Source organism: Rhinopithecus roxellana, chromosome 11 (assembly GCF_007565055.1).
Source record: "Rhinopithecus roxellana isolate Shanxi Qingling chromosome 11, ASM756505v1, whole genome shotgun sequence".
Classification (NCBI taxonomy): Eukaryota; Metazoa; Chordata; class Mammalia; order Primates; family Cercopithecidae; genus Rhinopithecus; species Rhinopithecus roxellana.
This window is the reverse complement of record NC_044559.1, coordinates 52913359-52938600: the sequence shown is the minus strand read 5'-3', so window position 1 is coordinate 52938600 and position 25242 is coordinate 52913359. Positions and strand designations below refer to the sequence as shown.

The window sequence follows — 25242 nt, the reverse complement described above, 5'->3', positions numbered from 1 at the left end:
TAGTAGAGACAGGGTTTCACCGTGTTAGCCAGGATGGTCTCGATCTCCTGACCTTGTGATCCGCCTGTCTCGGCCTCCCAAAGTGCTGGGATTACAGGCTTGAGCCACCGCGCCCGGCCCCGAGATATTTTAAACAACAATTCAACCATCTTCCTGGCTTTCACCTGGTGAAATTACAAATGTTCAGAATTCTCACCACCTTCTGGTTAAGCAAGTGTCGTGGGTTGAACTGTGTCCCCCTGAAACTCTCATGCTGGAGTCCTAGTCTCACAACCTCAGGATGTGACTTTATTTAGAGACAGGGTCTTCACGGAGGTGATCTGTTTAATGGGAGGTCCCAGGGTGGGCCCTACACCCCATGCCTGGTGTCCATATAAGATGGGCACATTTGGACACCGAGAAACAGACGACCACACACGGCCACGCGGGGTGCCTTCTGAGGAACCAGCTCCAGCCGCACCTTCATCTCGGCCTTCCTGCTTCCTTTCCCGCTGTTTAAGCCACCTGAGAGAGTGCCCCGTGATGGCAACGCCAGCGGGCGCATATACAGCAGGCATCTGGGGTCCAGCCTGGGAACCCAGACACAGACACTGTCTCTACCTGGCAAGATGTGGCGACAAAACGTGAAATGAATAGATTCGGTCTCTGCTCCCAAGACCCAGCACAGGGCTCCAAAAACCCTCGGAATTTCCTGGGTGATGGCAGCAGATTCTTTTGTTCAAATGAGGTGAGGCTTGGTGGCTCCTGGAGGGGGGCCGGTCACCAGAGAGACCAGCCAGGATTAGCACCTGCAGCTCTCAACCCTGTACCCACCCTCCTCCAGGCATCATCCACCACGATCTGATGGAGTCTCCATAAGAATGCCTGGACTACGGGGCCGTAGCAGTGCCAGATTGCTGCACACATCCACGTGCCAGGAGGGTGGTGCCCCTCACTCCACGGGGACAGAAGCTCCTGTGCTGGGGACCCTTTCGTACCCTGCCCTGTGCCCTGATCCACCTAGCTGCCCATCTGCAGCCTTTCTCATCTCCTTTTCCTGCGTTCTGTGATAATTTTGTGCTACACTCTTGATATTTAAGGCTAATGTGTAACTAGAAAACTGAGTTTTAATATGTAATGCCCTTGGATTTGGGAAATCTCTTACTACATTATGTTTGGAGATACTTTCTCTGCGGGGATAAATATTTTATCGAGGCTGTTACCCATGTGTGGAGTGTCTTTACCAACAAAGGCCCATTTGAGAACTATCTTTGGGAAGGAATATGGTCGTTTAGCAGGGATCTGAGGATGCCAACTTCAAGACGGGGTGGGGTTCCAGGAGCCTGAGAAACATGATGTTCAGGTTTCAAAACTATGTCAAGGCAGCTTATTTGGTCCCATGTAGGTATGGTGGCCCTCTCCCGGGTGGAATTCCACTCTCCCAGGTGGGCCTCTCCCAGGGGTCCTCTCCCAGGTGGGCCTGCCCCAGGTGGGCGTCCCCTAGAGCTCCTGGAGCGCGCCCACCCCAGGGTGAGTCCTGGGCCCTCCCTGCCCCAGGCCGACCCAAGTCCTTCAGTGGCTCGGGCTTCCCTGCACTCGGGCTGCGCGCCCCGTCCGGTCTCCAATTCGGTCCCTGGCTGGGAGGGAGGTGGGGAGCCCCGCCAGGCAGGTGGCCGCGCCGCTCCCCGCTCCCTGGGGGCCGGGCTCTGCGTCTGCTCGTCCCGCCCCGCTCCGCTGCCAGGCCTCAGCTCGCCCGCAGGGCGGCCCCTCCACGCCCGCAGCCCGCATGTCCTCGGCGCGGCTTTCTGTGCTCACTGCACTTCCAGGACCGCGGCAGGCGCAAATCACCGCCCGTTAAAGTAATGACGGAATGAGGGAGGGAGGGAGGGAGAGAGAAAAGGGGTGGGGAGGGGAGGGGAGGGGAGGGGAGGGGGAAGAAAGAGAACGAACCAGCGGAGGAGCGCAGGCGCGAAGGACGCAGTCAGAAGTTCCCGGGGAAGGGGACCACAACCCGGGCACACAGGAGGCCTGAGCGGGGAGACGAGGCCGGCGCGGACCCCCCGGCGCCCCCCAACGCCGCCCTCCCCCGCCGCCTTCCCTCCCTTTCTTCTTCCCGCCACTCGCCGGGGTCGCTGCCCGGGTGTCCTCGCTCCGCGGAGCTGGCGGTGGGGCGGGCGGGCGCGCGGCGTGGTTCGCCTTCCCCGAAGTGTGGCCCCGCCGCCGCCCCGTAGCCCGCGCGTCCGCGTGCCTTTCGGTCTCCAGGCAACCGTGGCGGGTCCTCGCGGCGGGAGAACCCAACCGACCCTGGGCGGCGGGACGCACCGCGGACCCCAGAAAGGGGGACGAGTCGGGCGCCGGCGTCATGGACCTGGTCATCACGCAGGAGCTGGCCCGCGCCGAGAGCCAGCAAGGTGACCCCGGACCCGCCGCGACCCCCGCCCCGGGGAGGCCCCAGGACCCGCCGCGACCCCCGCCCCGGGGAGGCCCCGGACCCGCCGCGATCCCCGCCCCGGGGAGGCCCCAGGACCCGCCGCGACCCCCGCCCCGGGGAGGCCCCGGACCCCCCACGACCCCCGCCCCGGGGAGGCCCCGGACCCGCCACGACCCCCGCCCCGGGGAGGCCCCAGGACCCGCCACGACCCCCGCCCCGGGGAGGCCCCGGACCCTCTCATCCCAGCCCACCAGATGGGTGACCCCTCGAGGACCACAGCCGGAGCCTCCCACCTCCCGATTGTCTGACCAGGGCAAATATCCAGGAAGGTGCCCACACCGCTGCTCCCTGGCGGCGACTGGTGCTGTGGCCTGAGGCGGCTGCCTGGGGCCTTCGGGATCGCGTTCTCCGGCTCACTTCTCCCAGCCCAGTGACCAAACCTTCCTCAACCACCTGTTTGGGACAGATGCTGCATCCTTGAAGAAGGCCTATGAGTTGATCAAATCGGCCAACCTAGGGAAATCGGAGTTTGACCCCTCAGAGAGCTTCAGCCCAGACCTGTTTGTTCTGTGTGCAGAGCAGGCCCTCAAGGTAACTAGTTCCCGGGATCCTCGGTCAGGGCAGCTTTGACAGGGAGAGGGAGGGCCTCTGGGTGTCTAGTGGGGCAGAGTGGGGCTGGGGAGAGGCAAACAGGCTGCAAACAGGCTGCACCTGTGCTTGGGGCCTGTTCCGAAAGCGGCCCCATGTGTTTCTGGGCAGTGAGGCCACCGCCTCCAGGTCTGCGGTCTTCCGTGGTGGTGGTCTTTTGCAGATGGGGCAGCCGGAGGTGAGCGAGGACTGCATCCAAATGTACTTCAAGGTGAAGGCGCCCATCACCCAGTTTCTGGGCCGAGCGCACCTGTGCAGGGCGCAGATGTGTGCCCCGAAGTCGGCAGAAAACCTGGTGAGAGGTGTCCTGTGCCCCTTCTCCAGAACAGTGCCAGCCTAGACCAGGCTTTAAATCGTTCTTAGGGTAGTGAAGGAATTAATTTCCAGAGTGACACGAAGCTTGCACCATTTCCCGTTCATGCTTTTTGCTCAAGTAGTGGTATCTGACACGCAGGACCCCTGGACCTTTGCCTCGTAGCAGCGTGGTCTCTGTGGCATCTGCGCCTGCAGCTGCCCCGAGTGGGCAGAGGGGAGCTGGGGTGGGGTGGCCGTGCTGGAGCACAGGCACTGTGGTTTCTGATGCCTCGCTGTGTCTGTGGGACGGGAACCCGGGTGCAGGTCCACGACCTCGCCACGACACTCAGGCTGTCTGCCACACTGTCACCTGTGGATACACGGGGGGTACCAGGCCAACCATGAAGGAGCCGTGGCATCTGCAGACAGGGCAATGAGCAGGGGTCAGTGTTTCAGTCTAATTGTGCTTCTTTATGTTGCCTTAGGAGGAATTTGAAAATTGCGTGACTCAGTACATGAAGGCCATAAACTTTGCCAAAGGAGAACCGAGGTAGGCGAAATTGAAGTGGTCTTTTCTCATTGACCGGGTGAAAGACTTCAGAGCCAGAACTTACCAAGTGGGTGTATTTATTTGAACTGTGGGTTTTCCCCTCGTTTGTGATTTGTGATTTTCACGCACGTGTGATCACTGCCTTATCTCGTTAGCGTGTGGACTAGGTCACATTCATGCAGAATTCCGAGTCACAGCCTCTTCTGCACTCGGCGGTTTTTGTGATTTTAGATGGCTGTGAAGAGTCTGTTTTTTGCCGGGCGTGGTGGCACACGCCTGTAATCCCAGCTACTGGGGAGGCTGAGGCAGGAGAATCACTTGAACTCGGGAGGTGGAGGTTGCAGTGAGCCCAGATCACGCCACTGCGCTCCAGCCTGGATGACAGAGCGAGACTCCGTCTCAAGAAAAAAAAAAAAAAAAAAAAAAAAGAAGAAGAATCTGTTTTCTCCAGGGCCTCCCTTGGTGTACCCCCAGGGCGCCCGGCTCCTTCCCCAGGGTTCCTTCTTCGGCCTGGTGTGCCTTTGCTGCCCCCTAGCAGACGACTTGGCCAAGGCCGCTGTCCCTGCGGAGGTGACTCCAGCATAACTTTCTACAAAATCAGTGCTTTCTGCACAAAAACAAATATCATGCTTGAAACTGTTAAGCTTGCACAAAACTGATTCATATCCTATGCAAATCAGTTTTTGTGCAAGCTTGGCAGTTTCAAGCATATTTGTTTGAATATATATCATATATTTGAATAGGATACAATGTTTGGAGATTTAAATAGAAGCTGTGGGTTCCCTGGTCCATTCTACCCACATCGGCCTGCTTGTCTGCTGGTGGCCCTCTCTGGTCACACTCTGATGCACGTGCTGGGGATGTAGGGCCCAGCCCAACAGATCCTCCCTGCATGGGGATGGGGACGGGGAGGCCCCATCTCAAGCCACAGATTCTGAAGACAAGGGGTGTTTCTGAGGGAGGTGTGACACGGGAGTGGTGGGTACCACGGGAAGGAGGCTGCTCTGCTCCAGGACCCTCGGGGGCACCGTGGACGGACCATGGGGTGACAGAGCCTTGCCAGAGGTCAGGATCATCTTTGGGAAAGGGCCAGGTTGTGTGGAGAGAGAGGGCAGCACTGGCTTGTCCAGGGCAGTGGCAGTGGGACAGGAGACTGAGCCCGACCACGGGCATGTGGAGGCCACAGTGGGGATTTGTGGAGAGCCACTTACAGGGAGGAGATGGGTTCCTTTCGAGGTGCAGCATCCAGGGAGAAGCAGCAGGCCGCTGGAGTCCCATGGCAACCCCTCTGACTCAGGCAGGCGTGACCGTCTGGTCAGGGCACCCTGCACCTCCACTCCTCTCCTGAAAACCTGGAAACAAGATGAGTCCTGTCCCAGGGTCACATGGTGGCTCTGAGTAAACTCAGAGGAGTGGGCTTGCCACAGCCACCCTGGCGTCCTCCTCCCGCTTGGGCATTGAGCAGTGCTAGTCCACCTGGTGGCCAGCCCAGGACCACCAGGCACGGAGGCCCTACAGAGCAGAGCTGGCCTGCCCTGCTGTGGAGTGGCCCTAGAGTGAGAAAGGCAGATGGGCCCGGATTCCCTTACTTCAGTCCCTGCAATGGCTCCCTGCTGCCCAGGGAGAGGCCCAGACCCCTGAGAGGGGTCTCTGTTTAGTCTTCCAGTGCACCCTCCTCCACTTCACACTCTGTGCTGGCAGACAGAAACTTTGTTTCCCAAAGGTTCCTCCCTTCTCTTCCATCTGCCTGACCTTCTTTTCCTCTACTACTGTCTTGGCTACCTCCTGACATCTTTCAGGTCACGGCAGGCATGTAACCTCCTCCAGGAAGCCTTCCTTGATTCCCTCTGTCCTTGCCCATTCTTGTCTATCCCTTGAGAGCCAGAGGAGGCCTTGGTCAGTGGTGTGTTTTCATGGGAGGGGAGCCGATCAGTTTGTGGAATGATTGATAAAGGAGGCCCTGGTCTGGACTCGGGAGCTTGTGGCCGGGTCATCACAGCTGGGCCTGCACTAGAGCCATGGCACGTTGGATGCAGAGCCGCCCAAGGCTGTCCCAGGGAAGGGCTCTGCATCCTGGTGCTCCTTCAGGCTGGGCCAAAGCTTCTCAGATGGAGCTGCTGCCGTCTGCTGGGAGAGGACCTGAGGCCCCTCCTGGGAGGGGCTCTGGAGACACAGCGGCCCCTTGGTTTTGCAGGTTGGGCTGGCTGGGCTTTGACCGCGTTCTCCACGTCCTCTGCTTGTGCCGTAGGTATTACTTTTTGGTATACAATGCATCAGTCCTCTACTGGCAGATGGTGAGGCCATTCCTCGAGCCTGGATATCGCCACCATCTGATCCCCAGCCTTTCCCAAATTGTAAACGTGCTGAGTCAGACCGAGGAGGAAGACAAGGAGTGGCACGCCGAGCTGATGCTGTGAGTTGAGCTCACCGTGCCCTCCGTGGCCTCCCAGTGGGCTGCCCTCTGACTGTGAGGCCACCACCCCTTCTCCCGGCGGGGCGGGTGGGAGTTCCACATCATTGGGGCACGCTCCATGTGTGACTCTGAGGCCACCACCCCTTCTCCTGGCGGGGTGGATGGGAGTTCCACATCACTGGGGCACGCTCCATGTGCGTTTTCTCCACAGTCACACGTTTCTGTGTGTCTTGTCTGAAGGTTGTTTCCAAAATCTGTAGATGACGTTTGCCGTGCCCTGGTTATGAGGTTATGACAACAGAACAAGATACTGTCTTTAGACTCACGACAAAGCAGATGTGACCCTGCGCCACCCAGCCTGGCTCCCGATTTTAAAATCTTAGCTCTTAAAATATTAATGCAGTAGGTGTTTTAACAGCATAAAACTAAGCAGAGTCAGCACATCCGGAGCCCAGGCGGCCCTTCGAGGAAGCTGGGGCACACGGGGCAGGCTGGCCTTGCCTGGCCTTAGCCCTGGGGGGTCACTGCAGACTGTCACCAATGCCTCGGTCACTGTGCCGGGTGACGGAAAGGAAATGGGCCTGAGTGTCTGTGGAGCTCTCTGTGCAGGCCGGGGACGGGTAGATGTCCCCAGTGAGGATCCCAGCTGTGCCAGCTCCAGAGTGGCCCTCCTTGACCCCGAACCCAGAGCCTGCAGGTGTGGGTTACCTGCTATATGGCCTTTTGGGGAACCTTTGAAGAATATCAATACAGATCTTTCATTTCAAAATGCCCTGGTGCTAGCAGTAATGAGCTGTCTGGCGCCTGCTGGCCCTTGCCGGTGAGCCACATGGCCTGGTTCTGGCTGAAGAAGCTGACCGCGGGGTAGCTTTTAAAGTTTGTGAAACACAAAATATGTAATGGTTTAATAGCCTGGTTATCAGAGAGGAGAAAACAGTTTCAACCAGGTTGACCAGTGGCGTGTTTCTGTTATCTAGGGAACTTCTGGAGTGTTATCTGCAAGCTGGAAGAAAGGAGGAGGCTGCCAGGTTCTGCTCCACTGCAGCTCCGTTCATCAAGTCTCACGTACCGCAGAAATACCGGCAGATGTTCTCCGTTATGGTAAATCAGCGTGTTAGAAATAGAGACATAAGAAGTACTTTTCTTAAAAGTCATTGTTGAGAAAACTGCATAGAAATTACATAAGTTTGCTGAGAGATATAAAAATATATATGCATAGATACATGAACAGAAATATATAAACATATTGAAAAGAGATAGCGGTTCATCCACTGTATAGAACTGTGACATTCCGAAAGCAAAACAGGGTCTTTGCCTTTATTCCCGCTCTTTGAATTTTTCCTTTGTAATAGCTTTGAATTTTTGTGAAGTTAATAGAAAATTCACAAAGATATAAGTAATTACTACAAGAATATGTACCAAAAGCATTCATCAGCGATTCATTTTGACATATGGGGAATCAGCTTAAGTTGTATCTGAAAAACTAGATACAAAATTTAATTAATGAGAAAATAAAATCTAGACATAAAATCTGAACCTCTACCTAATTGTTTGAATCCAGATTAATAATCTCTTCCATTTTATGACAGGTTCGTCATGAATTAATGGACGAACTTCAGTTAAAGGAAGAAAAGAAAAATTCCATTAGCCTGTCAGTCACTTTCTATATTAATATGCTAAAAGCGTAAGTCATTTTGGGAGGGAGAGCAAATAATGAGTTTCACAAGTGCTGGGCTTGGGAGAGCTCTGTCCCCTCCATGGGGGGAGGTCCTGTGTCCAGGGGCCTGTGAGTCTGGAGTTGCAGGGAGTGGAGCTGGAGAGTGGGAGCCTGGGACACCTCAGGGTGTGGGGATCCGAAGGCCACCCCCAATCCTTCCGTGGCCCTGCCTCCCTCCCAGCACGGAGGAGAGGCCAGTGAGGCCACGGAAGGGAGAGGGCTTTAAGCCAAGTGCAGAAAGAGCTTGTAGGAGGAGATCTCAGTGTGTTTGGATGCCGAGGGGAGTGAGGAGATCACCGTGTGTTTGGGTGCCCAGGGGAGTGGGGAGATCACGGTGTGTTTGGATGCTGAGGGCTGTGAGGAGATCACAGTGTATTTGGGGGCTGAGGGGAGTGAGGAGATTGTGTTGTGTTTGGATGCCAAGGGGAGTGAGGAGATGACAGTGTATTTGGGGGCTGAGGGGAGTGAGGAGATTACAGTGTATTTGGGGGCTGAGGGGAGTGAGGAGATCGCAGTGTGTTTGGATGCCGAGGGCTGTGAGGAGATCATGGTGTGTTTGGGGGCTGAGGGGAGTGAGGAGATTGTGATGTGTTTGGATGATGAGGGGAGTGAGGAGATGACAGTGTATTTGGGGGCTGAGGGGAGTGAGGAGATCACGGTGTATTTGGGGGCTGAGGGGAATGAGGAGATCACAGTGTGTTTGGATGCCGAGGGCTGTGAGGAGATCATGGTGTGTTTGGGGGCTGAGGGGAGTGAGGAGATCGCGGTGTGTTTGGATGATGGGGGGAGTGAGGAGATCACGGTGTATTTGGGGGCTGAGGGGAGTGAGGAGATCATGGTGTGTTTGGATGCCGAGGGGAGTGTAGAGTTCACTGTGTGTTTGGATGCCAAGGGGAGTGAAGAGATCACAGTGTGTTTGGATGCCGAGGGCTGTGAAGAGATCACGGTGTATTTGGGGGCTGAGGGGAGTGAGGAGATTGTGGTGTGTTTGGATGGCGAGGGCGTGAGATCGCGGTGTGTTTGGGTGCTGTGGGGCGTGAGGAGATCATGGTGTGTTTGGATGATAAGGGGAGTGAGGAGATCGCGGTGTGTTTGGGGGCCGAGGGGAGTGAGGAGATCATGGTGTGTTTGGGTGCTGAGGTCGGTGAGGCGACCTGAGATTTTGTGTCCTATGGGCAGCATCCCTGTGAGAGAGCAATGCTGATCCGGGTCCTATCGCCGCTGAGCAGAGAGTGCCCCACGTTTCCCGTGTTCAGCTCCTACGTGGGGCCTGGCATGTCTTGTCTGAGTGTTTCCAGCCTTGCAGGAACCCAGGCATCGTGGAGGGAAGGAGGGACCAGAAAGGGTGAAAAGTCATCTCAGGAATTTGAGGAAAGAAAGCAGGAGGGGTTATTTTCAGTCTCCTCTTCAGTGGGAAACACAGTTTCATACACGCAGAGTTTCTCTTCGGAGAGTTTGAATAAATCTGACGAGATCTTGTGGTGAATGACTCTCTGAATTATTTCTAGAAAAGCAGAGCGAAATGATTTGCCAGGCGACGTCAGTGTCATTCTGAGGAAGGCCTATAGACACTTAGGTCATTACAACCACCAGCGCTTTCCTTCCATCAGAGAAGAAAAGTAAGTGTTTGTCTTTTTCCAATATCACTTCTTCATCATCATTGTACAAAATTTAGCAGGCTCTGAAAAATGTGAAAAGATATAAAACAAGCAACTAGAACCACCTTTGCAAAAGCCAGCCATCGTGGAGGTTTTAGTAAGTTCCTCTCTGGTCTTTTGTGGCCTGAGATTTGTACTGTTTTGCGAACACTTTCACACCCTACTTTTTAACATGAATTTAGTTTGTAGGCATGTGGATGGTTAGGTCACTGCGGCACCTCTCACTGTTCTGGTGGTTGCATGGCGTTTCGTGGGTGGGAGAACAGGTTTCTCTGGAGCCTTTTTCAGACTGGTTTGTTTGGCTTCTGTGCTTTCTCGAATCCTCCAGGCACTGTTGAGAGTTTGGGAGAAGTCCTGGGCTGGTATCCTAGAAGCAGGAAGCTGAGCCTGAGATTTTCGGAAGCACATGGAAAGCGCTGGCTGGTTTTGCGCTCGTGGGCACAGGGTGGGTCGGGGCCGGTCCCCTGCTCGCCGGAGCGACTTTGAGCCTCTGTGATAGCACTGTGTGTTGTTAAGAGAACGGGAAACAAGTCAAGCTTGTTGATACAGGAGCTGAAATTGTCTGTTCGGTTTTCTGGTGGCCACGTGGGACCCTAACAGAGAAGGTGTATTAGTTATCTGCAGCCGCATAACAAATACCCAGACTTAGCAGCTTGAAACAACACAGGTCCATGACCTCGCCATGCCTGCAGGATGAGAACCCGGGCACAGGCCCATGACCTCGCCATGCCTGCGGGATGGGAACCCGGGCACAGGCCCATGACCTCGCCATGCCTGCGGGATGGGAACCCGGGCACAGGCCCATGACCTCGCCATGCCTGCGGGATGGGAACCCGGGCACGGGCCCATGACCTCGCCATGCCTGCGGGATGGGAACCCGGGCACGGGCCCATGACCTCGCCTTGCCTGCGGGATGGGAACCCGGGCACGGGCCCATGACCTCGCCATGCCTGCGGGATGGGAACCCGGGCACGGGCCCATGACCTCGCCATGCCTGCTGGGTGGGAACCCGGGCACGGGCCCATGACCTCGCCATGCCTGCGGGATGGGAACCCGGGCACGGGTCCATGACCTCGCCATGCCTGCGGGATGGGAACCCGGGCACGGGTCCATGACCTCGCCATGCCTGCGGGATGGGAACCCGGGCACGGGTCCATGACCTCGCCATGCCTGCGGGATGGGAACCCGGGCACGGGTCCATGACCTCGCCATGCCTGCGGGATGGGAACCCAGGTGCTGGTCCGTGACCTCACGTGTCTGAGGGACGGGAATCTGAGTGCAGGTCCATGACCTCACCGTGTCTGCGGGACAAGAGCTGGGGCACAGATCCATGACCTTGCCGTGTCTGTGGGACAGGAACCTGGGCACAGCAACAGCCACAGTGTTGAGTGGTCTGGGGTCTCTTCTCAAGGCTGGACTGGGGAAGGGGCCCCCCAAGATCACGGGGTGTTGGGAGGACTCGGTTCCTGTAGATCCAGGCTCGGTCCTGGCGGGGCAGCTTGCTTTATCAGTGCCAGCGAGGGGCGCCAGACGCCAGCTCATTCGTGGTCTCATCAGGGAGGTGGCACCTGCCCAACATTGAGGTCTCCGCTGCTCAGCTTCAGGCTCCTCGAGGGAGGGGCCCCAGGACCGCGGGGTGGCTGGAGGGGCACAGGGCCAGCCCGCTGGTGGGTCTGTTTTCGGGAGGAGTGTGAGTGCATGTGTACATGGGGACGTGTGTGGATACGTTGTTCCAGAAGGAGTTTACGTCTTCCATCAGACCCTCCAAGTGGTGCTGACTGAAGTCCGGCCGAGCGTGGCCGTGGCCCTGGCCGAGCGTCCCCTTCTGTGGCCAGGCGCTCCGATGAGAGGTCTCAGGACCAGTGTAAATAGCCCTGTTCCGAGGTCTGTCCACAGGCGACATTGTCAGCCACTTTTACAGATTCTCTCTTCCTGACCTGCCCAGCAGGCCTGTGTGCTGGAGCTCAGGTAGGACGGAGAGGCCAGTGTTGCAATGCCAGGCCTGCCAGGACCTGAGAGGGCCCAACAGCAGAGCAGGGGGAGGAGGAGGTGGGCAGGGACGAGGGGTGGAGAAGCATCTGCACCCCACCCCAAAGCAGCCTCCTGCCCACAGCTACCCAGGGATGCAGGGAGGATGGTCACACCACACTGAGGGCCGAGTTGGGTCACTGCCTGCTGCCGCCAACGTATTCCCGGGAAGACTGTGATTACTCCCCGGGAGACGGCAGGAGACTTGTAGACCTGCTCCCCGGGGACATTTGGCAATGTCTGGAGACACTGTGGGCAGCTGCAGGGACACCAGTGGACAGGCTCCTCCTGGAAGAGAGGCGTCCCGGAGGGAAACCCTGGCCTAATCTCCACCCCAGGAGCATGAATCTCATCCCTGCAGCTCAACAGGAAGCCTTAGAGGGGAGAGCTGAGTACACCCTCTGTTCTTTCTTGTAGTTGTCTGGAGCATTGTGGGTCCTTACACGTGGATACAAAGTTTAGCCTCAGCCTATTGATTTCTATGCAGACCCTGATTGGTGACTGCAGGTGCGGTTGGCGGTGCCCCTACAGGCTTGTCGCATGGTAGGAAGGCCCAGGCTCTGTGTGGGGAGGACGAAACCCCAGGATCTGTGTGCGGAGGAAGAAGGCTCAGGTTCTGTGTGGGGACTGTGGGGAAGGCTCAGGTTCTGTGTGTGGAGAGTGGGGAGGCCCAGACTCCGTGTGGGGAGGAGGAAGGCCCAGGCTGTGTGTGGGGAGGAGGAAGGCCCAGGCTGTGTGTGGGGAGGAGGAAGGCCCAGGCTCTGTGTGGGGAGTGTGGGGAGGCCCAGGCTCTGTGTGGGGAGTGTGGGGAGGCCCAGGCTGTGTGTGGGGAGGAGGAAGGCCCAGGCTGTGTGTGGGGAGGGGAAGGTTCAGGCTCTGTGTGGTGAGGAACCTGCCTCTTCCCTGCATAGCCTCTGGCCTCGCTGAGCTGCAGATGTGGGTCTGAGCTGCTGTGCAAGACCATGGCTTTGAGTGCACATGTCATCTTCCCTGTGCTTCCCCTGGGTTCTGCACATGACCTGAAGGCCTGGAGAGTGAGGAGCAGGGCGTCCAGTAGGGACCCGGCCCTGGGCGGCCTCCACAACTGTGCTGGCCCCGGGACACTGCTGGGCTCCGACGCTGTAGCTTGAAGCCCTGCTGGGACCTCCCCACAGGGCTTCTGTTCTGCTAATTAATTTAACTTTATTTATCTCTTATCCTACCTTTCTTTCCTGCCTCTGCTTGAATGGGGAACGTGGATTCTCCCATGCAGCCATATTTGCTATCCCCCCATATTGAGCCGGTGCTGGCTGGTTTGTTTGCAGGATGCTTTTGCTTTTTGAACTGGCACGTTTTTCCTTGACCTTGAAATGCATGGAGATCTCTTCTGACTGCCTCTCAGACCTCAAGAAGATGGAGAGCAAAGTAAGTGGCTTTATGACGCTGTTGCCTGGGGATGGGAGGCTGCTCACTTGCATTTGGACAAAAGGCAAAGAAAGGAAAAGCAGTTCACAAGGCCGTGGCCCCCAGGGCTTCAGTCCGGGTTGGCACATTGCCATCTTTCCTGCCTGTGTTTTGCACAACTGCAGTTAGATGGTGTTTGCAATTTTACACCTGCCCATTTCTCTTTACCTTTATTGTGACCACGGGTCCACAGCACCACAGTTGTTTCTAGAGTCCACTTTACGGATAGTGTAAAATGTCATGATGCTAATGATCCGGAACATTCTCCAGCAGTCTCATTATTGGATGTGTAAGTCACACCGGCCATGCCTCATTACCCACAGTTCACTTTCTGCAGTTTGCTACCTGCAGGCACCTACAGTATGAAAGTATTAAGGTATTTTGAGGGAGAGGCCACAGCCACATCACTTTTATTACCTCATAGTGTTATGTTTGTATTTTATTATTAGTTATTGTTATAAATATCGTACTGTGCCTAATTTAGAAATTGAAGTTTATCATAGGGATTTCTGTCTAGAAAAATCACAGTGTACATCGGGTTTGGGACTGCTCCATGTTTCAGGCCTCCACTGGGTTGGGGGGTCTTGAAACATATCCTCTCATACAAGGGGGGGCTACTGTATCATTTTTTGCTGATTACATAAAGGGCTGCAGTGAACATTTTGTGCCTAAAACATTTTTCTGCATTTAGGATTTTTCCCTAAGATGAGTGTATTTACATGAAATGACTAGGGAATGCTCACTTTTAATATTTTAAGAATACATGTTAGAGAACCGCCCTCCAGAAAAAGCTTCACACAACCAAAAGTGTGTAAGACTGAATACGTCAGGCTTGCTGATGCTTTCGGGAACTGCCACAGGCCCTGCCACAGAGCAGGGACAATGTGATCAGTTTATCGGGTGGTTTTGAGCAAACTGAGTGTCACTTTACACACGGAGAGTGAAGGGGGGACCCTCGGGTGCACAGCCGCGTGCTGGGGCTCCCCTCGTGCTGTCTTCCTTGAGCACCTGCTCTGTGCTTTGCCCCAGGTCGTTACCCACAAGTAATTGTAAACCGAGCCTTTGGACAGTGGTGCAGGAGGCACGGCCGCGGCTCAGCACGGGGGGAGCTGGCCAGTCACACTGAGGGCTGTGCTGATCTGGAAATGGTTTCAGAATAGGAGATGCAGTTCACGTGGCCTTAAGAGACAGGCGGGAAGCGTGGTCAAGGCTGGAAACGACAGCCCTTGCAGTACGGGGGATGAGAGCAGCCTGGGAGGCGCTCCTGTGTTTGACGCCCTTTACTGGCTTCTGTGAGCCCCATTTCCATCTTCTGGGTTTCCATGGCGCGGTGTCCCCAATTCAGAATGACTGTGGAACGCCTGGCTCCGGCCCCACTTCCTCTTCCCCAGCAGCCCTTCCTTCAGCTCCCTGCGCCTCAGGGTTGGTCACTGCAAAATGGCAGCAGTAACAGGACTCGTATCCAAGGGCTGCTGTGGAACTCAAAGCAATGTTTTGTGTACCCCAGGTGGAGGCTCCCGGGCAGGCCCCTGCTGCCGTGGGGTTGCCGTTAGGGAGGCTCCTGTAGCCCACCTCTGCCGCCACCGCCCGTGGCCCCTGCAGAGCATGTCCCTCTGCCCTGGCCTGAAGACGCTCTCCTGGCCCTTTGCCCGGATGGCCTCTGCCCATCCCTCAGGCCCCAGCCCTCCTGTTACCTCCTGTCTCACCACTGTTCGAAAGTGACCTTCTCTAGGTAAACATTCTGCTGGGAGGCTCATTATCCCTGCCAGCCTCCTAGTAGACATTCAGGATCTCATGAGATTTATTTTGAATTAAAAGCTCACTAATGTTAAGGATACGAATGGTTTTTAATTTTGAAGCCTTGGTGCATTTTTAAAGACTATCCACTGTAATACATTTCATGACTGCCTGAGTGAATGGTGGAAATGATTTAACCAGGCAGACGCCCGGACCTGTGGGACCACATAGAGAGTTTTAAGATCCATGACCATGTGGGAAGCATGGAGCTCTTTTTCTGACCTCTGTGAAGCCTGGCATAGCTTCCTCAGTGGCATGGAGGCTTGCGGCTGCTGGACAGGCGGGGGCACACAGCCTGGGGCGGCGGCCTCCTGTGCTCTCCATCCTGGCCAGCACCAAGGCCCAGACGTGCAGGACTGCGGTGCAGCCATCCTGAGGTGCTGCAGGTACTTCCCGTCCTCGTGGACGTCTGCTGCCGAGGACCCGCTCCCTGGGGCGGAGGAGTCTGCTGCCGAGGACCTGCTTCTTGGGATGTCTGTGTCTGTTGTTTGTGAAGATGCTACACCATCAGCACCTGCACTCACAGACTAGGAGCCTGAGTCTCCTGTGTCCTGAAGACCTGCACCCCTCGAGCGGGGCGGGTTTAGGGTATGGTCTTTGGATGACAGCGACATGTTGCTCCCAGCTTTTGTAAGGCCACTGAGGCCTGGGGACGTCTTCCCCGAGCTCAGCAAGCCCTGGAGAAAGGAGAGGTAGAGTGCCCTTCTTCCTGGCGTGACGCACAACACATCGCTTCCCAGACTTCAGCGCAGCCCTGGGCCCCCAAGCAGCCTGGCTGAGGCCTTGGTACCAGGTGTTGGAGGCCGGGACAAGGCCCCTGAAAAGGGCAAAGTCAGGACCCTCCCCTGCCGCTCTCAGGCGGTAGGGCCTGCAGGCAGGCGAGGAGTTGGTGTAGCTGAAAACACGGCTTCCTCACTTAAACCTCTGCGTCGTAGGTGTCTGTGTGTCATCGTATGACTTGTATTTGTTAAACCTCTACCTGGTCATATTTTAAATGCCTCTGAAGTTCATGAATGTGCACAGCTGCTTCCCTTACAGATCTCCATCTTTTCAAAAACTGTTTATATCTGCAGGATCCTGGGAAGCTGATTGAAATGGAATGTCTGGAGTGTGAATCAGAAGCTCTAAGACTTGAAAATCAGATGAAAATGTACATCCGAGCGGCTGTTGAGGTCAGGAGTCATACACCTGGCGTTATTTTGCAGATTCCAGGAACTCGGTGCGCGTTGAGTGTGTCCCAGGCTTGAGGGTGCCGGGGACATGGCCTGGACCCCACTGCTGGACTCGCCCTGGCTCCCATGACAGCGGGTGTGAGTCCAGCCTCCAGTGCCACACTTCCTCTCCCACGCACAGGCGCCCACAGGCCTCCCTGGTGGGTTGGGGTCGTACAGGTGGGGGCTGGGATGTGACTCCCTCTGACCCTCCTCCTGCAGCCCCTGCGGAGCTACCCACTCCCCGCCATGTGGTGATGCCTGCCCGGGAGGACAGGGGGACGGCCATGTGTCCCCACGAGGGCTTTCTGCCACACTTGAGTCCGGGAAGGCATCCTAATGACGAGGGGCAGAAACCACCACTGGCCCTGGGGTCAGCTACCAATTATAGGCACGTGAGCCTGACCCACCTCCGTCCTGCTGTCTGAGACGGCAGGCTCCGGAATAGCAGCCACTGCCACGAAAGGATTTAGAAATCATTTTAGACTCTTCCTCAGTAAGAATTTCCCGGTTAAAAGATGAACAAAAACCTGACAGAATGGAGGTACGCAACCCTGACATGGTGCCACAGCAAGTGTGGCGGGTCGGCCCGGGAGCCCTCGAGTCCTGTCAGCCGGGCAGTACAAGGTCCCGCTGGGCACAGAGGAGCCAGGGGCGTGTGGGTCAGTGCCAGAGGTGCCGGGGCAGGGGAAGAGCAGTGCAGCTGGGAGGCCTTCCCCGCCCCCACTCCTAAGGCACCCACCCTCAGCCCGCCCTGCCTGGCGCATGTATCACGGCCCGGCAGGCGCCGACGCCTCTGTGGACTTGCTCCTGGGTCTGCCTCCGCGGGGCTGAGCGTCTCGTGGGAGGTTTTTGACTGCTGCTGTGCGCTGGTGCCAGGCATATGGTAGGCGCTTAATGAGAGTTCGTTTAAGGAATGATTTCCAGACACTTTGGCTGCTGCACTTTGTCGTGAAAGTGAACAGAGGCTGCTTGTGGCTGTGGCACCGTGGGTTGTACGGCTGCTTCCCCTGCCTCACCTGCTGAGGATCTCGGAGGGGCCGGCACCGGCGTACGAGGCTTTCAGACCCAGCAGCCAAGTGGCAGGATGGGGTTGTGAAGTGCAGGCTCCACCCAGCCCAGGGACAGCATGAGGGCGAGGCCCCCGTGGAAGCCCAGGCTGTGGGGACATGGCCAAGTGAGCTCAGGACGGTGGGCGGCCCAGAAGGGCTTGTGGGAGGTGGGAGTGTGGGGAGACTGGCTCCACTGAAATCCTGGCCTAAGCCTTTGTCCTGGGAAGGGCCCGTGTAGCACAGACCGGAGGAGACATTCTGGGGGTGGGAAGCGTCGCAGGCACAGGCCCCAGGAAAGAGACGGGATCAGGAAGGGAGCAGCCCCCACTGAGTCCACACAGGGGAAGCGGGCGCAGCCACAGTGTGTGGGCACTGCCAAGCCTCCTGCGTGTGACACATCCACTTCCTCCAAGAGTCACTCTGGCCATTTTCACGGACAGATTTGAGCATGGCGCCACGCAGGGTGATGAATTTAGGGCCTGAGTTCTCAGCGTGCCCTGCACATGTCCCGCCCCAGCCCCGCAGCTCGAGCCAGCAACCTCCATAGAATCGCCCACATCTTCTCTGCAGGCCCAGCTGGATATCATACAGAGACTAGACGTTGCGCTGCAGCGAGCCGTCCGCCTGGGCGACCCCCGGGTCATCCACGTGGTGTGCACCACGCAGTGGAACACCTGCCTGCCCCTGCTGCAGCACAACCTGCGGCACCACCTGCGGAAGCCCCTGGCCGGCGTCGCGGACGTGCTGGAGAAGGTGGACAGGTGGGGCGCACACCTATGCTGTGTCCTCCACAGAGCGGGTGGTGCGTGGGAGGAGACAGAGGAGGAGAAGGTGGCCCAAGCCCCCTTGCCATGCCAGTGCCACAAGCAGCAGACTCCCCCGGTACTCAATAAGGGCCACCCTCTGTCTCTGCTCAGGGCCAGGCATGCCAGGTCCTCTGTGTGGAGCATTGGTGGGGCCAGAGGAAGAAGCAGGCTCAGTTTTGCCTCACGGGCATCTGTGCCCCTCAAGCCTCCATTGAAGGGGCCTGTCATGGCCACAGAAGCTGAGGGGGGGGGGCTGGTTGTGGCCCCGTGGGACTTGGGTCATCTTGGGTGAGACAGGAGTGCTCAGAGGGCCCAGCGTCCCGGAAGAGCACGGTGTGTCCTCAGGGGTGACAGGAGTGCTGGGGCCAGCGTGGTAGCAGGAGGTGGGCATCAGGGTGGGCTATGGCGGGCAGGCGGCAGGCATCTGGGTGGGCCGTGGTGGGCAGGAGACAGGTACCGGGGGCAAGGGCAGCCACAAGGTGTTGCAGAGCCTGGGCCCAGGGTGGCTGGAGAACCACAGCCCTGGTCTCAGGACCTGTTTCTTGTTGGGAGGGCTCAGCCTCTTCATTGCTGTCAGTATGGTTTTGACTCTGAGAGCACCAGCTCAGCCCCAGCTCCCTGTCTGCTACCTCTCTGCACTGCCACTGCTCCCTCCCACCTTCTCTGGGGCTCCCTGAATTTTTCTAGAATTCTATTTCATTTCCTCTGTTGGCTTCTTGGTTTCTTGACTATACCTTTTGGAGGACTGGGGGATTTCTCTAGGGCTAAGAACATGCACCCCTTAGCACAGTCTGTGTCAGGCCAGCATGACTCTGGCTCAGTTCACACAGGTACACACCCTTAAACGTGGTGACCACACCCCTCACACCCCCCTGGGCTATCCTTCAACTTCCCACAGCTGAGAATGAACCTGGAACCCGGCTCCGCTGCCCCTAGAACCGCTTCTCAAGCCTGGCACACGTGCACTCCTGTGCACACGCAGCCTGCTCGAGGCCAGAGGTTCCAGGCACCCCCACAGGCTGCTCGAGCCCAGGGGGTCTGGGGAACCCCCACACGACTGCTTGAGGCAGGGGGTCCAGGGCACCTCCACATGGGCTGGTTGGGCTGCTCTGCGCAGCCCTTCCTCTCCAGACCCTCGCCTCCTTCGCAGCCCTGCGCCCTGACCTCTGCCGCCGTGGCCTGTGGGGACTGCACCCCACACTTCAGGAGGTTGTCCCCAGGCAGAGAGCCGGGCAGTCTGCACTAGCGCCCAGGTTTCCTTCCAGGGGCTGCCGTCGTGAGTTGCTGGGGCCTCCAGGGTCTTCTCTCCTTGTCCCCATTTGTGAGTCCCCAGGGCCAGGCAGGGACATCACTGAAAGGATGGCGGAAAGCCAGGGGCACCGGGCACCAAGCCTCCCCTACATGCTGGGGCCACTCCAGGCCTCCCCCGAAGGGTGTGACCCCCGCCCGACACAGCCTCAGCCCCGCCAGGGCCCCTGATGCCACGCCACCCCCGCAGCCTTATGACGCTACTCCGCTGCCAAGTGCACATGGAGATGGCGCAGATCGAGGAGGACGAGGACCGGCTGGAGCCCGCCATGGAGCACCTCCGGAAAGCCGTGCGCCTGGACAGCCTGGGCCTCTACCAGGACAGGCTCCAGATGGCCTCCACCCGGCTGCGCCTGTGCACCACACTATACCAGGCCCCCGAGCGTGCAGAGGACAAGGCCATCATGGCCGTCGAGCAGGTGCTGCCCGGGGAGGTGAGGGAGGCCGGGTGCTGTAACCCCAGCATGGGGCCGGGGCTGGCCTTTGAAGGCACGGCAGGGCGGGAGCTGCTCAGGGCCACCGAGGCGAGGAGGCCGGGGGCCGAGCTGTCACTGTGTCTATGAGCACGAGGACCATACAGGCTCCTGCCAAAGCCAGGAGGCTCCAGAAGTTGGAGAAGGTGCTGCGGAAAGTCCAGAGGCCCCTTGCTCATCAGTTTCTGCTTTTCACAGGCAAAAAAAGCTACCCCAAAGGACAGCGTCAGGAAGAAGCGGGCCCTCCTGGTGAACGCAGGCCTGGCCTTAGCCCCCGACACGTTTCAGATCGTGCTGGACAGTGAGAATGAGGCCAAAGGTGAGCGCCGCACTGGGCTCTCCCAGCCTGGAACCATCTGCCTTGGAATGGCTCCGAGGCTGCCCCGGGGCCTTTCCAGTCCCCATGCTCCCTGCCACGGCCCCTGGATGCTCAGGGACCGTGCACCAGCAGTGTCCTCTGATCTCAGCCTGCCGGGTCTGGCAAAGCCTGGCGAGGGTCTTCTGTGCACATGCCGGCCATGTCGGGTGCCCCGACTGCTGGGACAGACCCCACGGGCTCCGCTGCTTAGACAACAGGAGCTCACTCCTCCCAGTCCCAGGCTGGAAGTCAAGGCATGCGCAGGGCTGGTTCCCCCTGAGGGCTCCTCCTTGGCTTGTGGACACTGTCTCCTCCCTGCATCCTCACAGGGCCGTTCCTTCTGGGGTCTGTGTTCTCGTTTACTCCTCTTAGAAGGATACCAGTCAGATTGGACTAGAGTCCACCCTGATGACCTCATTTGACCCAAATTACCTCCAAAGAAGGTCATACTCAGGTCCTGGGGGCGAGGACTTCAACACACCCTGCTCTGGGGAATGGGGTTGAGCCACTGCCAGAGGCACAGGACAGGGCTCCCTGGATCATGGGGGTCAAAGCTGAAGCCATCACGTCTGTCCTGGGGAGACCCTGAGCTGGCTTTGGGTAATGGGACATGGGGCCGTGCGGCCCACGTGCAGGGACTGAGCCAGGGTTCGGGGGTGTATTGCACCCCCACTGCCCCAGCTTCTCTGGGCACTCGCCAGTGGCTCTGGGAACGCAGGCGGCCCCACTCTCTTCAGCTCAGTGCAGGGGCCAGGCTGGGCCTGGCTTGGGAGCCCTTCCCACTGGTCCCTTAAGGGTTCTGCTGGGGGCTGCCACCAGGCCTCCCTCCTGCTCAGTGCCCAGCAGCTGGCGGCTTTCGCCCAGCACGACGAACCAGGCGTCACTCAGACTGCAGCCTGCGGAGACGGTGGTTGGGAGTGGAGCCGCTGGGTCATGTCTCGGGTCTGAGACAAGGAGATGGGCAGATGCAGGGTGGGTCGTGTCCTGCAAGGGAAGGTTGGCGGCTCTTGGAGGGGGGAGGGGTCACCGCCTCATCGTCCACCGCCCTCAGATGCTGCTGCACCTGTGCTTTCATTTTGCCCTAATAAGTTTGAGGAGCAGCTACAGATCCACCAGTTGGACCCGGACGCACCTATTTTGCCTTCCTGACTCCTTTCATTCATGGGCGTGTGCTGCTGGCCGCCTGGGGGTCAGGTCCACCTGACTGACTGTGGGGCTGAGACAGCACCCTACACCCAGCAGGAGGTGCTGCGGGGCCCTGCCCAGGGGCAGTGAGGGTGGTGCGGGCTCCAGGGGAGGATACCCTTGAGTGGCTCCTGAAGGTGAACCCCTGTGCCGGCCGAGAGGGTAGACACCAGCCAGGGGAGGCCCAGTCCCTGGGGTTGCCCATGCACAGGAGGTCCCCCAGGGTGTGGAGCTGAGTTCTGAGTGTGGAGCTGAGTTCCGGGTGCTTGTGATTTATTTGCCAGGAAAAGGAGCAGTGATTCGGAACCTCTGGCGTCATGCAGATAAAACTGCTGGGCCTTGGGGTGCTACACAGGGGCTGGGTGGGAGCACGGGAGTCTGAGGCCGGGTGCCCCTGCTTGGACGTCAGCTAGACAGCGCAGCCAGCAGAGCAGCGGGAGGATCTTGGCAGACTGCTCCAAGGTTCCTGGAGCCTCCCCCACTCAGTGGAGCACTGGCTTGGCCTCGTTGCCAGCGGGAGACACAGGCAATGCCACTCTGCAGCTCTGTGAGGAGCTAGGCTCCTGGGAGCCGGGGATCTAGGGCCCCTGCAGCCACTGCCTGTGGGTGGCCACCCCGGCGCCAGCGCGGGGCGCTGGTTCCTGATGGGCGCGTCCCCGGCCCTTCGCCAGCAGCCCCAACACCTGCCTGTGCATTTCTGTTCCAGTCTCCACCGGGAAGAGCAGGGGCCGGTTCACCTACCTTTGTGCGAAGGCGCGGCACCACATCGTCAGCGTGGACAAAGCTGCCGGGCACCTGCGGCGCCTGGGCAACGAAAACAGCAAGGAGAGGTGAGCGAGGAAAAGGCCAGAGCGCCACGCAGAGCCCTGCCTGGGGGTCGCTCAGCCCAAAAGCCAGCGTCTGTGGCAGCCGACCCTGTGTGTGGCTGTCTGGGGACACGCCAGGCCACCTGCTCCAGGATGGTGGGAGGAGGTCCCCGCCTGGGGGTCCCGACACAGATGGGACCCCCAGCCTGTGATGACAGCCACGGCCCGTGAGGTGTGCGGCCGCCCTGTCCTGCCTGTCACTGCTGTCACTCAGAGGACACGCAGCGCCTGTGACCAGAGCAGGCTGATTTTTGGTACCAACCCTGCGGTACTGCCCCCAGGAGGCCTGCTCCGTGCAGTGGATTGCGTGGCCTTTGTTCTCACCACAGGGAAGGGAGGTGCCGCTCACAGCTGACTGGCAGGGGGAAGCAGAGAGCTGCACCTGCCAGGTCGTCCCCAGTGCGAGCACCGGGCTCCTTGCCACCTCGAAACTGCAGAGCTACAGTGGCCTTTTCTCAGGCAGCCAGCCCAAGTGTTTTCTAACTTTAGCAGCTACATTTGTGTACTCACTTTTCCCTCGTTTGGGTTCTCGGTGAGCAGGATACAGATTTGGGCAGAGCTGGCCAAAGTGGCCCGGAAACAAGGCGTGTGGGACGTCTGTCGGACGGCCAGCCGCTTCTGCCTCCTGTATGACAACGCCAAGGTGAAGAAGTCGAGGCTGCGGAGAGGTTTGTACCCGCCCTCACAAGTGCGTCCCAGCCTGGCCACAGCCGCCCTCTGGGTGCGGGAAGGGTTGTGGTTCGTGCAGTGACAGCCCATGGGGCCTTCACATGAGAAAGGGTATCACTAAGTCGTAGTAGTAGCAGTTCCCACTAATTATCAGGACTGCCAATCACGGGGCGGCGGCCACATCTGGCTGTGTCGGCCGAGCCACGAGCACCATCATCGTGCTCCATCTTCAGTCACTGGGGGCCTCGGAGGCTCAGGCAAGGGCAGCCACAGCCAGTGAGCAGATGCCCATGTGGGGCGCCTGCAGGCAGAGGGCAGTGGCCGCAGGCCCAGCGGGAGCAGGACGTGGGTGTGGCAGGCTCATCAGTCAGTCAGCACCAGGCCCTGGAGAGGCTCCTGTCTCAGGGACAGTCAGGACCCAGAGGGACGAGGGAAGTGACAGAACGGGCACAGGGGGCCTGGGAAGGAGTCAGGGAGGGAACCCCTCAAGAAGGTGGGGTATGCAGGAGGAGCTGGGAGAGCCACAGGTGCCAAGAGCATTTGCAGGGGTGTGGCCAAGAGCAAGCCCTGGCTGGGGCCAGCACCACACCCAGCTCCGCCCCCCACGGGGAGCTCCTCCAGCCCTTCCTGGGCAAGCTGCCCACCTCCCGCCCACCTTGGTGGACCCTACTGGGAGCTGGGGAGAGGCTCAGGCACTCCAAGATAGGCCAGGAATTCTTGTGCTTTTATATATTTGCTAGAAGAAAACATGATCCTTACTTGCTGCCATTTTTCTCTCAGGGAAGAAGAGGCGAGGTAGGGACGGCTCGGTGCAGGACACCTGGAGCCACCCTGAGGTCGTCCTGCAGAGGCAGGTGTGCCCCAACCTGCTGCGGAAGTTCGCGGAGGTGGGGTTCATCGGTGCTGAGGTGCGTCGCCGAGGTGGGGTTCGTCGGGGCTGAGGTGCATCCCTGCGCCACAGCGTTGGAAGGTTGCTTTCTTGCATCTGCACAACCCTCTGCAGGGCAGGCGTTGGTGTCCACATGGCCTGTTAACCCACTGCAGATATTTATCGTCATAGAACCTTCTGTGCTTCAAACAAAACAAATATGAGGGAGGGAAAACTTCCTGGATTCTTGGGAGATTTTCTAGGAGAAAAATATAACCCAAAATGTGCACGGGTGTAAGTTTCTCTTGAGAATCATTTCCGAGTGGTAAATCTGCAGTTGTGTGGATGACACATGGCGACCGCCACTCCGCGGCGGGTCGGTACCTCGGCATTTGCTGCAGAAGTGCATCGAATGTGGCGTGATGTCTGGGGACCCTGCCATGGGGCCGCCAGGCCTGTTCCTCCCACGCAGGCTCAGAGACTCCCAGGCTCACCCTGCCCAAAGTCAGCAGGTGGAAATGGCAGAGCGGGATCCAAACCCGGCCCTGGGACCTCGGGTCTTAGCTCGCAGTCAATGCACTGCGCCAACATGAGCGTGGCCTTTGTGACACGGTGTGACTTCAGAGTTCTCAGAGCCACTCTCGGTTAGATGTCTGTGGACTTGCTCAGTGGGTGCATGGCCGTCAGCCTCGGAGGGCAGGGCACCTGCCGATTTATGCAGTATGTCCGCTGAGTGGCTCCCAAGTGCCAGGCCCATGCGCTCAGCTGGGGTCAGGGTGAGAAGTGGCACAGACCCCTCTGCTCCGGGAGCCAGAGGTCAGACGGCAGAACCAGAGCCAGCAGAGGCCACGGGGCTGTGCCACGTGCTTGTCCACACCCCACAGGCCAGCGCGGCCCTGTCCCTTCAAGCATTTAAAACGTAACGATGACGTAGAGGAGGTGCAAATGCTGGCTGGTGTCTGCTGATACCAGGAAGCCACTGTTGGTCCTTCAGGGCCGCTGGGGTGTGCGGTGCTCTGGAAGGACCTTCTCTTCCCTGACCCTCATGCTGATGGGTGGAGAAAGTCTGCGAGGGACTGGCTTTAGTCCCTGGAGTGGCTGTCGGGGCAGGCCCAGCTTGGAAAGGGCGCAGCAGACGGGTCTCCCAGCCTGTGCTTGGCATTTTCAAATCAGAGCTGAGGGAAAGGCGTGCGTGTTTCCCATCTGCTGATGGGCCCGTGCTCCACCCACAACCTCTCCCACTGCATGTGTGTTTTGCAGGCCACGGTTCATTTGCTGCGGTCAGAAGGTGTAGAGCTGAATGACCGGGCCATCCCCCCAGAAGACCTGAGCCAGCACCCAGCCGGCTACATGCCCGAGCCCCCGGAGGCGAATGCCGAGTGGATCACATACAGGTGGGCAGAGGCGACGGTGGCCTTGAGCACTGCCCGGGCCGTGGGTCAGAGGGTGCCCTGCACTCAGCCTGGCGTAGGGAGGGACACCCTTCGC

The 25242-nt window shown here is 58.5% G+C and overlaps 1 protein-coding gene across 1 annotated transcript in view; it reads left to right on the top strand.

Annotated features, from left to right (window-relative positions):
• The first annotated feature begins 1992 nt into the window (after window positions 1-1992).
• CFAP46 (cilia and flagella associated protein 46) overlaps window positions 1993-25242 on the top strand; it is a 118538-nt gene continuing 95288 nt past the window's right edge. The window contains 17 exon segments of the mRNA XM_010382769.2: window positions 1993-2390; window positions 2877-3001; window positions 3222-3353; window positions 3838-3902; window positions 6151-6315; window positions 7293-7416; window positions 7905-7999; window positions 9541-9651; window positions 13023-13122; window positions 16032-16130; window positions 17792-17982; window positions 19526-19754; window positions 20007-20127; window positions 22058-22181; window positions 22758-22885; window positions 23667-23794; window positions 25015-25148. Coding sequence (XP_010381071.2) covers window positions 2342-2390; window positions 2877-3001; window positions 3222-3353; window positions 3838-3902; window positions 6151-6315; window positions 7293-7416; window positions 7905-7999; window positions 9541-9651; window positions 13023-13122; window positions 16032-16130; window positions 17792-17982; window positions 19526-19754; window positions 20007-20127; window positions 22058-22181; window positions 22758-22885; window positions 23667-23794; window positions 25015-25148 — 2120 coding nt within the window. The 5' untranslated portion in view covers window positions 1993-2341.